Source organism: Staurois parvus, unplaced genomic scaffold (assembly GCF_062004578.1).
Source record: "Staurois parvus isolate SC_StPar_1 unplaced genomic scaffold, SC_StPar_1.0 ptg000744l, whole genome shotgun sequence".
NCBI classification, from domain to species: domain Eukaryota; kingdom Metazoa; phylum Chordata; class Amphibia; order Anura; family Ranidae; genus Staurois; species Staurois parvus.
Window position 1 is genome coordinate 2,519,367 of NW_028318540.1, and position 14,525 is coordinate 2,533,891.

Consider the following 14,525-nt stretch of genomic DNA (forward strand, 5'->3'; position numbering starts at 1 on the left):
CACATGGTACAAGGCTATTCACAACAGCCTTGTACCATGTTGACAAGCTGTGACCAATCACAGCTCACAGAGTAGTTCTCAATGGCTGCAAGAATGCATCCACTGGTGACACTGTACTGCTAGCGTGACAGTCTGTAAAAAAAAAAAAATAATGTAAAAAAAAAAAAAGTTTATTTTTTTGGGTTTTTTTTTTTTGCAAAAAGGATAACGGAATAAATTTTGGCCAAGATTTATGATGAAATATTATTTATTTGCAAAATTTCCTAAGAAAAACACTTTTCAAAATGTTAGGACTCTTTCATTTACATAGCAAAAAAACATAAAAATCCCAGTGGTGAATAAATACCACCAAAATAAAGCTTTATCCGTCTCAAAAGAATGCTAAAAAATTCATATGGGTACAGTGTTGCATGACCGCGCAATTGTCATTCAGTGTTATAGCGCCGAAAGCTGAAAATTGGCCTGGACAGAAAGGGGGTAAAAGTGTTCGGACTTGAAGTGGTTAATGAGCAGGTCTCTTTTTGCTATTCGGCGCTGAACTATTTCAACTGATAATTGCACAGTCATGCAATGCTGTACCCAAACGAAATTTACATCCTTTTTTTCACACAGAGCTTTCTTTCAGTGGTATTTGATCACCCGTGTGCTTTTATTTTTCGCACTATAAAAAAAAAAAAAAAGTTTTGAAAAAACAATATTTTCTCATTTCTGTTAAAAAATATCCAAAAAACTCAAATTTAGTCATAAATGTAGGCCAAAATGTATTCTGCTACATGTTTTTGGTTTAAAAAAAAATCCAAATAAGTGCATATTGATTGCTTTGTGTAAACGTTATAGCATCTACAAACTATAGTACAGATAATGGAATTTACACAGCTTTTACTTTCTGACTGCCCATCACATTTCTTGAGGTGCTAAAATACCAGGACAGTAAAAACACCCCCAAATTACCACTTTTTGGAAAGTAGACACCCTCAGCTATCTGCTGAGAGGCATATTGAGTCCATGGAAGATATTTTTTTTCCAAACGTTTTTGGAAAATGACAAAAACATTTTTTATTTTTTACACAAAGTTGTCATTTAAATGATACATTTCTCACAGAAACCATGGGTATATGTGGAATTACACCCCATAATACATGGGGATACATGTGTGACTTTTTGGGTTCCTAGCCACATACAGGAGCCTGAAATCCAATTACCACTTTGAAAGCCTGAAGGTGCGTAACTTCCTCATTTCACTTCCTCACTACCTATCACAGTTTTGGAGGCTCTGAAATGCCAGGATAGCTCCAAACACCTCCCCAAATTACCCCTTTTTGGAAAGTAGACACCCCAAGGAATTTAAAAAGAGGCATGTTAAGTATTTTGCAGATCTCATTTTTTCTCACAAGGTTTTGAAATATATAAAAAAAAAAAAAAAAAAAAAAAAAAGGAAAAAATGCTTATGGTTTCTTTCTTTATTTTCCAAAGACCTGTGGCAACAAACGAGATATGCAAAATACTCACCATGCTTCTTATCAAATTGATTGGGGTGTCTACTGTCCAAAAAGGGGTTATTTGGGGGGGGGGGTTGGTGCTATCCTGGCATTTCAGGGCCTCTGGAACTGTGATAGGTAGTCAGAAAGTGTAATGAGGAAATAAAGCCCTTTAAAAGCCTGAAGGTGCTTATTGGCTTTTGGGGTCATGTACTTAGCTAGACTGCAGAAAAGTCTCTCACATGTGGTACCCCCATACTTGGGAGAAGTAGCAGAATGTATTTTGGGGAGTAATTCCACATATACCCATGGCATGTGTGAGCAATGAATAATTTAAGCAACAATTGACACAAAAGTGTCATTTTCCAAAAACGTGTGGTAAAAAAATACATTCTTCTATTGATTCAACATGCCTCTCAGCAAATAGGTTGGGGTATCTACTTTCCAAAAAGGGGTAATTTTAGGGGGTGAGGGCATTTTATGCCCAGCATTAGAAGTGTATGCCACATATCATTCACTCTTCTAACCACCTAAAGACCAATCAAGCTTTTTCTGACACTTTTTGCTCCCATGAAAAAAAAAAAAATCTGTCTTTTTTGCTAGGAAATTACTTTGAACCCCCAAACATTATATATTTTTTATTTTTAAAGCAGACACCCTATTGAATAAAATGGTGGGTGCTGCAATTTTGTATGTCACATAGTACTCGTGCAGCGATTTTTCAAATGCAGATTTTTTTGCAAAAAATACACTTTTTTACTTTTAATGCACAAAAACACAAAATATTGGCCAATTATTTGGTGAAATATAAAAGATGATGGTATGCCGAGTAAATGGATACTAAATATGACATGCCTTAAAATTGCGCATGCCCCGTGCAATGGCAACACACTGCATACATTTTTAATATCCTTAGGCAATGCTTTAAAAGCCTTTACAAGCTACAATTTTGGATTTACAGAGGAGGTCTAGTGCTAGAATTATTGCCCTTGATCTGACATTCGTGGCGATACATCACATGCATGGTGCAATCGCTGTTTACGTATTGGCACAGGGTCAACGCTTGTGCACGCGTGTGTGTGTGTAGTGTAGTGTAGTGTGTGCTTTTTTTTTTTCTTAAGTTATTTTGATTTTTTAAATTATTTTTACACTGTCCCTTTCATGTTTTTTTTAGTCACTTTTAATGCTAATCACACGGATTGCAAATATCCCCTATAACTTCAATAGGCATTGTCATATATTCTTTTCTGAGAAATCTGGGGTCTATCAGACTTTAGATATCTCCTCTGCCCTTGCATTATCTAATCTCACCAAGATCGATATGATCAGATACTTTCCCAATTTACAAATAGCGCTGTTTAAGAAATCGGAAGCTACGAGCATTTCATCACTTCAGTTTTGCAGGATATAGAGTATAGAGATAATTGGCACCATTCCGGTCTACAGTCAGCTCTATGGTCATCTAGCAGAAACACCGGCTGCATTCTCAAACTTCCCCGATGGCACGGGACTGCCCGAAAAGGCCGTCAAAGGCAGTGGGGGAGGGGGGGCCATTGTTTCCCACTGCTTGTAAAAGCAATCATGCTACTAGGATTGCTTTTACATGAAAGCCAATCGCTGGCGGAAAAAAATTAAACCAGGATGATGCCTGCAGCTGTAGGCATCATCCTGGTAAAACCATTCAAAGTCCAGTGATGTACCAGTATGTCGCTGGCCCTTGTTGGGTATATATGCTATGTTCTTTTTTTTTTTTTGTATGCAGCCTGTGGGCTGAAAGAAAAATAGAGAAGAAATCTCTGCGAGAACAAGTGTGTGGTATGCCCACCATTAGAATATACCGCCCTGCATCTACCCACTTCTAATGGTGGGCACACATTAGGTCACACGGTGCCACATGTGCCAGTGCCAAGATTGTACAAATGTCTAAATAGTGGCACGCTTGAATAAATATTGTCCACGTATAAGTGGTACCCCGTATGGAAAACGAAAGGCACCAAGTCCCAAACTATCTTGCCACTACTCCCCATGTAGTCTGGGCATCCGGGGGGCTTCACGTGACTATCTTTTCCCTCGTAAATCCGAAACTTATATGTATAGCCTGTTGCCCTTTCACAGGTCTTATACATCTTGACCCCATATCTGGCACGCTTGCTGGGGAGAAATTGTTTGAATGCAAGGTGGCCAGAAAAAGATATTTTGCTGGGGAGTATAGACATCTGCAAATTTTTGGTTAAGGTGATTTACTAGGGGCTGAATTTTGTGGAGCCGGTCAAATTCAGAGTCACCTCAAAGACAACAGAGTGTGTTGTCATTGAAATGCATAAAACACATTATACTCTCATATCTATGCCTGGCCCTGGCAGCGTAGAATACGGGGATATGATGAATCGGATCTGTGGACCAATACAACCACAATTAGAGGATTAGGCCACAAAAATTTTTTAATTTGGAAACCGTAATGGGTTTCCATGCGAATGGTCTGGCAAGGTTTGAATTTGGGTTGGTGGCAATAAATTGTTGTGCATATAAATTGCTTTCATCCACAATCAATGCATACAGATCTTCTGTGAAAAACAGCTCCAAAAAAATCAGGGGGAGCAGTTAAATTTGCGGTTTCCACCTGAACTCCAGGGTGGGCTGTGAATGGGGAAAGTACGGATGCTGCTTTTGCAAACACTGCGGTTTTGTGTGCAATGCATCAAGTGACAGTGACCTACTGACACTGCACTTGCTGGGGGAGAAGGGGGGGGCAGGGGGGTGGTAAGCATAGGGTCTAAACGCTGGCAGGTGTCGGGGCTGATCCCACTAATGCTGCGTTTTTTGGGACACTATACTAATGTGAACGCTGGTATAGTGCTGATCTGATCAAAGATATTGATCCATTCAGACACTATACTAGCAATGGAGGGTTATTGTGTACAAGTGTGTTCCTGGCAATCAAGGGGTTAAGTGTGATTACTGGTGGCAAACTGACGCCATCTGGGAAGGGCATGAAAACCATGGGAGCACAAATCACGTATATATACACGTGATTTTGCGCACACGTGCCGCTCTGTAGCAGTATTTCTACTATAGGGCGATCAGGAAGTTGTTACAGAAGCGGTTTGTGTTACGGCGCTGTGTTAATTTAACTGACAATTGCACGGTCATGCAATGCTGCACCCAAATTAAATTTATGTCCCTTTTTTCCCACGAATTGAGCTTTCTTTCGGTAATATTTGATCACCTGTGCGTTTTTTATTTTTTGTGCTATACAAAAAAAAAAAGACTAACAATTTTGAGAAAAAACATTATTTTGGACTTTTTGCTATAAAACATGTCCAGTAAAAAAAAATTTAAAAATCAAACAACATGAAAGTTATAGCGTCTACAAATGGCTGTGTGTATATTATATATATATATACACACACACACACACACACACACACACACATATATATATATATATACACACATATACATATACACACACATACATACACACACACATATATATACATATACAGTGAGGAGCAGAAGTATTTGAACACCCTGCAATTTTGCAAGTTCTCCCACTTAGAAATCATGGAGGGGTCTGAAATTCACATTGTAGGTGCATTCCCACTCAGAGACAGAATTTAAAAAAAAATTCAGGAAATCACATTGTATGATTTTTAAAGAATTTATTTGTCTTGCACTGCTGAACATAAGTATTTGAACACTTAAACAGCAAGAATTATGGCTCTCAAAGACCTGTTACTTTGCCTTTAAAAAGTCCGCCTCTATTCCACTCATTAATCTAACTTAGTAGCACCTGTCTGAGCTCTTTAAAGACACCTGTCTACCCCACAGTCAGTCAGACGCCAACTACTACCATGGGCAAGACCAAAGAGCTGTCAAAAGACACCAGAGACAAAATTGTGGACCTCCACAAGGCTGGAAAGGACTACGGCGCAATTGCCAAGCAGCTTGGTGAAAATAGATCAACTGTTGGAGCAATTGTTAGAAAATGGAAGAGGCTAAAGATGACTGTCAGTCTCCCTCGGACTGGGGCTCCATGCAAGAGCTCACCTCGTGGGGTATCACTGATAGGAAAGATGAGGAAACAGCCCAGAACTACAAGGGAGGAGCTGGTCAATGACATGAAGAGAGCTGGGACCACAGTTTCAAAGGTCACTGTCGGTAGAACACTACGCCGTCATGGTTTCAAATCATGCATTGCAAGGAAGGTTCCCCTGCTCAAGTCATCACATGTCCAGGCCCGTCTGAAGTTTGCCAATGACCATCTGGATGATCCAGAGGAGGCATGGGAGAAAGTCATGTGGTCAGATGAGACCAAAGTAGAACGTTTTGGTCTAAACTTTACTCGTTGTATTTGGAGGAAAAAGAAGGATGAGTTGCATCCCAAGAACACCATCCCTACTGTGAAGCATGGGGGTGGTAACATCATGCTTTGGGGGTGCTTTTCTGTGGAGGGGACAGGACGACTGCACTGTATTAAGGAGAGGATGAATGGGGCCATTTATTGTGAGATTTTGAGCAACAACCTCCTTCCCTCAGTCAGAGCATTGAAGATGGGTCGTGGCTGGTTCTTCCAACATGACAATGACCCGAAGCACACAGCCAGGATAACCAAGGAGTGGCTCCGTAAGAAGCATATCAAGGTTATGGAGTGGCCTAGCCAGTCTCCAGACCTAAATCCAATAGAACATCTTTGAAGGGAGATATATATATATATATATATATATATATATATATATGCAGTTTATGCATCAAGCATGCAAGTATATATGCAGTTTAAGCATCAAGTATGTATGCATGCAGTATAAGCATCAAGTATGCATGTACGCTTGCAGTTTATGCATTAAGTACAGTGCATCCAGAAAGTACTCACAGTGCTTAATTTCTGCCACATTTTATGTTACAGCCTTATTCCTAAATGGATTAAAATTCATTTTGTTCCCCTCAACATTCTACAAACAATAACAATAATAATGACAACGTGAAAGAAGTTAGTTTTGAAATCTTTGCAATTTATTAAAAATAAAAAAACGGGAAAAAAACCAAAACGTACATATGCATTCACAGCAATTGCTTAATACTTTGTTGAAGCACCTTTAGCACCAATTACAGCCTCAAGTCGTTTTGAGTATCATGCTACAAGCTTGGCACACCTATTTTTGGGCAATTTCCCCCATTCTTAGCAGTACCTCTCAAGCTCCATCAGGTTGGATGGGGAGCATCGGTGCACAGCCATTTTAAGATCTCTCCAGAGATGTTGAAATCAAGTTCAAGTCTGGGCTCTGGCTGGGCCACTCCAGGACATTCACGGGGTTGGCCCGTAGCCACTCCTTTGTTATGTGGGCTGTATTCTTAGGGTTGTTGTCCTGTTGAAAGATGAACCGTAGCCCCAGTCAAAGGTACAGAGCGCTTTGGAACAGGTTTTCATCAAGGATGTCTCTGTACATTGCTGCATTCATCTTCCCTGCGATCCTGACTAGTCTCCCAGTTCCTGCCGCTGAAAAACATCCCCACAACATCCTGCTGACACAACCATGCTTCACTGTAGGGATGGTATTGACCAGGTGGTCAGCGGTGCCTGGTTTCCTCCAGACATGATACCTGGCATTCAGGCAAAAGAGTTCAATCTTTGTTTCATCAGACCAGAAAATTTTGTTTCTCATGGTCTGAGAGTCCCTCAGGTGCCTTTTGGCAAATTCCAGGTGGATTGCCATTTGCCTTCTACTGAGGAGTGGCTTCCGTCTGGCTACTCTACCATACAGACCTGATTGGTGGAGTTCTGCAGAGATGGTTGTTCTTCTGGAAGGTTCTCCTCTCTCCACAGGGAAACGCTGGAGCTCTTTCAGAGTGACGATCGGGTGCTTGGTTATCTCCCTGGCTAAGGCCCTTCTCCCTCGATCGCTCATTCTGGCAGGGCGGCCTGCTCTAGGAAGATTCCTGGTGGTTCCAAACTTCTTCCATTTGCGGATGATGGAGGTCACTGTGCTCATTGGGACCTTTAATGCTGCAGAAAGTTTTCTGTACCCTTCCCCAGATCTGTGCCTTGATATAATCCTGTCTCGGAGGTCTATGGACAATTCCTTGGACTTCATGGCTTGGTTTGTGCTCCAACATGCACTGTTAACTGTGGGACCTTATATAGACAGGTTTAGGCCTTTCCTAATCATGTCCAATCAACTGAATTTCCCACAGGTGGACTCCAATCAACTTGCGGAAACATCTCCAGGATGGTAACAGGATGCACCAGAGCTCAATTTTGAGTGTCATGGCAAAGGCTGTGAATACTTATGTACTTGTATTTTTTTTATTTTTAGTAAATTGCAAAGATTTCAAAACAAACTTCTTTCATGTTGTCATTATGGGGTATTGTTTGTAGAATGTTGAGAAAAAAATGTATTTAATCCATTTTGGAATAAGGCTGTAACATAACAAAATGTGGCAAAAGTTCACCGCTGTGAATACTTTCTGGATGCACTGTATGCATGTACGAATGCAGTTTATGCATTAAGTATGCATGCACAAATGCATACTTAATGCGTAATCTGTTCAAATAATTATGCAAGCATGCAAAAATGTACTGCAATGCTGCAACTGTCCCGCTTTCTTGAAGCGTATTGTTTCATCAGAGAACTGTGTCAAAATGAACTGCCCCATACTAGTTGCACAGGGCTAGCCAAGCATATATGCATCAAACTCAGCCTGAATGCAATCTCTATGCTACTTCAGTGCAGCCTAAATGTAAGCTCCTGCAGATCAGCTACTAGAGAGACTGAACTCTCTTAAGTGCACTGATACCAATGCAGGGGTGTGTAAAAAACAGTTGTACAAGCCCCCCAGGATTATGCAGGCTAATGAAGTGTACACTTTTATCCTGTCCAGACAGGATAAAAGTGTACACTTCATTAGCCTGCATAATCATGCAGGACCAGTCATGCAGCTCCTCCACAGGTAACACTTACACATCATCCAGTCATAGACTGCTCTGTTTCCCTGCTACCTCTCAGGAGTCTCACAAACTGTCAACCACATGTGACTTCAAACACAAACTAAAATGGCCATCCCTCTACTTCCTGCTTCCACTGCACAAATGTAGCCTAATAAGTCCTGCAGCCTCTAGTGACTTGAAGAGAAACTGCAGCCCAATATTCCTTCAGAAATACAAAGCATGGCCTGGCCAGACCAAACAGCACACTGCCCTGCCCCCCCCCCCCCCCCCGGCTACTGGGAGAATGACAAGACAGTCAGATCTTTCAAAGAAACCCTGCAAATGTAACTCACCATTCCCACCGCAGGACTCTGAATCATAAAAGAAGTTCAACCTTCACCCATCACAGCGGGCTTTGTCATGCAGACCTTCAAGGACCCCTTTTGTATTGCGGCCACTGCCTCTGACCTGTACAGCACCCGACCAAAAAAGCACCTTGGTCAGTATTTTACTGCACAGGGTTCTGTTACGCAGGGTCCAGCACCGTAAGGGTGCATTACAGGCAAACCCCCGAGGATTCTTTTCCTTATCCAGCGAGGCTTGGGTACCATCCATTTTGGCTAATAGCTTTCCGAATGGATCCGATTAAAGTCCCTGATTCTCACTGGAATCATTCTGGACCTTCAGGTATGCTCCAGGAGCACATACAACACTTCAGTGACCCTCCATTTTACAGACACTGGTGAAAAAATTAAATACTTCCTGTGTAGGAGGGGTTATATAGGGGAGGACTTCCTCTTTGATTGGTCGCCAGTGTCCATTCACCTATAGTTGGCAAATAAACCACATAGTCATGAATAGCCTGCTCTGTGTCCCATGATGTCCAATAGAGGAAAAATTATATAAATTTCATTTGTGTACAGTGTTACATGACCACACAATTGACAGTTAAAGTAGCGCAGTGCTGTATAGAAAAAAATGGCCTGCTAATGAGGTTCAATATGATTAATAATACATTACCAGAACATGCATCATTCAGGTCTTTGCTACGTGATGCCAGTCTTTGCCGCAGAAGATTTATTTCCTTTCTCAGCAGTTTCAAGCGCCTTGTACGTGCTCCACTGGTTCGAAAGCTGCTAACAATATCCAGTTTTTCGAGGAGTTCCTTCAGCTGACATTCAGAAGACATATGAGCTCTGTTCTCAGGAAGCAAAAGATCATCCACTGCAAAATGAAAAAAGCTAACTTTGGTTTAATAATTACAGCTTTAGCCAATGAAAAAAAAGCTACATGTTAAATTAATTTATTAACTGGATTTATAAATATTAAACACTAAAACACAAAAAGTACTGAGCAGCAAACAGCAAAAAATAAAATTGTAAGACCAATTTGTCAAATACTTTGAATAAAAAAAGTATAAGCAGGTTCAGACTAGCAGCTTCACTGACTTGTTAACTGTTCTCCACTAATCTTGAGCAGTTAACGGTTAAGTAAGACCATTTCTATTTTGGAAATTGGATATAATGTCACTTCTGTCACTTGGCTGTACTTTCAAAGGAGGATTCCTGACTTGATCTTGCAGTACTGGTTTAGATAGATGGAGCACCCCTCGAATACAATTTTACACTGGGTTCAGGCATAAATGCAGTCCCTGACCATTTCTTGCATCATGTCCGCAGGCTCTAGCCCTCTACTGTATCGTGTCCGCAGGCTCTGGCCCTCTCCTGTATCGTGTCCGCAGGCTCTGGCCCTCTCCTGTATCGTGTCCGCAGGCTCTGGCCCTCTCCTGTATCGTGTCCGCAGGCTCTGGCCCTCTCCTGTATCGTGTCCGCAGGCTCTGGCCCTCTCCTGTATCGTGTCCGCAGGCTCTGGCCCTCTCCTGTATCGTGTCCGCAGGCTCTGGCCCTCTCCTGTATCGTGTCCGCAGGCTCTGGCCCTCTCCTGTATCGTGTCCGCAGGCTCTGGCCCTCTCCTGTATCGTGTCCGCAGGCTCTGGCCCTCTCCTGTATCGTGTCCGCAGGCTCTGGCCCTCTCCTGTATCGTGTCCGCAGGCTCTGGCCCTCTCCTGTATCGTGTCCGCAGGCTCTGACTGCATCCTGAAGTATGTCTCTGACGGTCTCCATTTCATGAGATAATCTACGAGGGCGTTTTAGTGGCGGAATTAGGGGCAGGGCAGGGTAGCAAGTAATTCTTAAGGCCTGGCTAGTAGCTCCGGCTTCTACGTGTGTGTATATACACCGCGTTCCAAATCATTATGCAAATTCTATTTAAGTGTCACAAAGATTAAATATTTTGTTTTTCAGTTTAACTCATGGATGGCATTGTGTGTCAGGGCTCTTTTGATCACTGAAAACAATCTCGGACACCTGTGATAATTAAATTGGCCGGTGAGCCCAATTTAAGGAAAAACTACTAAAGGAGGGTGTTCCACATTATTAAGCAGAGCACCATTTTCAAGCAATATGAGGAAGAAAAAGGATCTCTCTGCTGCCAAAAAGAGTGAAATAGTTCAATGCCTTGAACGAGGTATGAAAACATTAGATATTTCACGAAAACTTAAGCGTGATCATCGCACTATTAAGAGATTTGTGGCTGATTCAGAGCACAGACGGGTTCGTGCAGATAAAGGCACATTGAGGAAGATTTCTGCCAGATCCATGCTCACAAGTAGAAACGGCTGCATTGGACAGAAAAATACATGAAGACTAATTTTCAAACAGTCCTGTTCACTGATGAGTGCCATGCAACCCCGGATGGTCCAGATGGATAGCGTAGTGGATGGTTGGTGGACGGCCACCCTGTTCCAACAAGGCTGCGACGTCAGCAAGGCGGTGCTGGAGTCATGTTTTGGGCCGGAATCATGGGAACAGAGCTGGTCCGCCCCTTTAGCGTCCCCGAAGGTGTAAAGATGACCTCTGCAAAGTATGTGGAGTTTATGACTGACCACTTTCTTCATCATCTTCATGCATGACAATGCACCATCTCATGCTGCAAAGAATACCTCTGCATCAATGGCTGTTATGGGGATAAAAGGAGAAAAAGTCATGGTGTGGCCTCCATCCTCCCCTGACCTCAATCCCATTGAGAACCTTTGGAGCATCCTCAAGCAAAAGATCTATGAGGGTGGGAGGCAGTTTACATCCAAACAGCAGCTCTGGGAGGCTAGTGTGACATCTTGCAAACAAATTCAATCAGAAACTGTCCAAAAACTCACAAGTTCAATGGATGCAAGACTTGTGAAGCTGCTATCAAATAAGGGGTCCTATGTTACAATGTAACGTGACCTGTTAAAATGTTTAAAAAGTTAAAATGTTGTTAAAAGTTTGATTGAAATAGCTTTTGATTTCAGTAAATATGCTGCAAACACAACGAATTACAATTTTCAGTTCTTTACAACCTATAAAGTGTTTTGAAACTTACTGTGCGTAATAATTTGGAACAGTGCATTAGAAGTTTTTTATTTTTAACAAAAATACTGTTATTAGGAGGTTTGTTCAATAAAATTTGAATTGTACTCTTAATAGTTGATAACATGAGAATTATGCTGACTGTTATTTACATAAATTATTTAGGTAAATGAGAAAAATATAATTTGCATAATAATTTGGAACACAGCTCAGCATAAATGAGTGCACCACTAACAGATTTGTCAGAAAACCTCCACTTTCCTTTCTGAATCAACATTTTCTATGGGACACTATACTACAAAATTCTACCACAAATGCGGGCAATTGATTGCAAAAAGATTGGTTAATTTGCATAAACAAAGTATTTTTCCTAAGAAATTCATTCAAGACCATTTTGCAAAAATGAATACACCCCAATGAAAGCCTTAGGAGCAAAGCTAAATTTTAGACACCAAAACCTTAATTATCAAGAATTTAACTATAGGTGTATCTAATTATTCATTAAACAGGTGTCCAACAGATAGTGGATTATAAAAGGGCGTTACTTAAAGAAAATTTCTTCCCATTTTATGCTGTCAGCAATGGCACCGCATGGAAGAGAAATGACGCAAGGCCCGAGTAAGAAAATAATTTCTTTACACAAGAAAGATGAAGGCTACAAGAAGATCAGCAAAGCTTTCCTTATCAGTCATAATACTGTAGCAAAAGTGGTATAAACAGTTAACAAAGATGGAACTGCAACCATCTCACAGAGATGTCCAGGCCGTCCACGGAAGTTAAGACCTCGACCGGAGCGTCTTCTGATGAGAAGGGTTGAAGAAAATTGCCATGCAAGTTCACTGCAGTTAGCTAAAGAAGTAGAAAGCCCAACTGGGGTGATTGTTTCCCTTGACACAATACGGCATACACTGCAGAGGAATGGCATGCATCCAGGAAGGAAGCCTCTACTAAAGTTCATGCACAAAAATACCCACCAAGAATTTGCCAGGGCCCATGCTGAAAAAGAAGACGACTACTGGGACGCTGTATTCTGGAGTGATAAGACCAAGCTAAATGTTTTTGGAACTGATGGTTTCAAAACTATATGGCATTGCAAAGGTGAGGAGTACAAACCAAAATGCATGGTGCCTACAGTAAAACATGATGGTGACAGTGTCCTTCTGTGGGGCTGCATGAATGCTGCATTTCATTGATGGCATCATGAATTCACAGATATACTGCTCTATATTGAAAAAGAAGATGCTACCATCACTCCGTGCCCTTGGTCATCGTGCACTTTTCCAACATAACAATGATCCAAAAACACATATCTCTAAGGCCACTGTTGCATTCTGCAGAACAAGGTGAAAATGATACAGTGGCCAAGTATGTCTCCTGATCTGAGCCTAATCGAACACCTATGGGGTATTCTGAAGAGACATGTTGAGCTTCACTCTCTGTCCAGCATCTAGGCTCTAAAAGAGGTAGTTCTTGAAGAATAGAAAAAGATAGATGTTGCAATATGTTGTCAACTTGTTCATTCCATGCCTAGAAGAGTTGGTGCTGTCTTTGCAAATCATGGAGGTCATACAAAATACTAGATGTAATATCTTTTGTGTGTGGGGTGTATTCATTTTTTCATCAACTAATTTGAGTAAAACTGAAAATTTTGGTAATCTAAGTTATATCATTAACCTTTCATGTAAACAATTGTACTGTAGAACTCAGTTGTGTCAAAATTCTGGAAATTGCTCTTATGTTCATTGAGATATTGATTAAAATCTGACTTATCAAAAGGGGTGTACTCATTTATGCTGAGCAGTGTGCGTGTGTGTATATATATATATATATATATAAAAATAATTGTATTTTTTTTAAATAGGCCCACGGCACAAACGTAAAATTCGGTCTGGTCCACAAAGGGCATACAAGTGTGAGACATGAATAGGTACTCTAGATACCATATCCCATTTTATTGTGGAGCAAAGAGATCTCACCTTCTTCCCATGAGAATCGATAGTAGTCATCAGCATGGAGCTTCTCAGGTAGGTGCATCAAGGTATGTGGGTCATAACCAATGCTTTCTGCCTGCCGTCTAGCATGATGAAGTACTGCTGTACCTAGCTGGTGAAGTCGCAATGCAGCTTGATGGAACACAGTCTCCCGAGAATTGTAACGCAAGCAGTTAGAGATGATCAGGTTGAAATCATCTTCAAAAGCTGGAAAAGATGAGTACTGGTGGCATTCCAGCTTGTGCCGCATTGTGGAAAAGTCCATGGGGCGTAATACAAAATCCATGTAGTCTGGCACCTGGTGAATAAGTAATATATTTAACAACTGTAAATACACTGAACCTTACAATTAAAAAAGAATGGACAGCTTACTTCCTTTAGATTTACAGGTTCTTTAAAGATGTTAGCTGGGTCCTTCTCCTGCAACAAATCCAAAGTAGCACGTAGAAACACATTAAATGGGGTAAGCTGTAGTTCCATCGCTGCCTGATGCAATTTAACCTAATGATAGAAGGAAGCAAAAAGTAGACAAAAAAAGCTAAAATAATTAACAATAAAAGGTAGATATAATACAATCCCAATTTCAAAAAAGTTAGCATGCTGTGTAAAATCTACATAAAATGTATTGCAAATCTCAATAACCCATATTTTATTCACAGTAGAAAATGGAAAACATATCAATGAGAAATTGTACAATTGTACAATTTTAGGAAAAAAACTTAGA

General features: G+C 41.0%; 1 protein-coding gene across 1 annotated transcript in view; it reads right to left on the reverse strand.

Annotated features, from left to right (window-relative positions):
* Positions 1–14,298, reverse strand: part of TAF1 (TATA-box binding protein associated factor 1) — a 51,423-nt gene extending 37,125 nt beyond the window's left edge. Inside the window, exons 1-3 of the mRNA XM_089654113.1 lie at positions 14,174–14,298; positions 13,787–14,099; positions 9,424–9,627 (exon numbers count right to left, since the gene is read on the reverse strand). Coding sequence (XP_089510239.1) covers positions 9,424–9,627; positions 13,787–14,099; positions 14,174–14,281 — 625 coding nt within the window. The 5' untranslated portion in view covers positions 14,282–14,298. The remainder of the gene's footprint in view (positions 1–9,423; positions 9,628–13,786; positions 14,100–14,173) is intronic.
* Between the last annotated feature and the right edge of the window lie 227 nt (positions 14,299–14,525).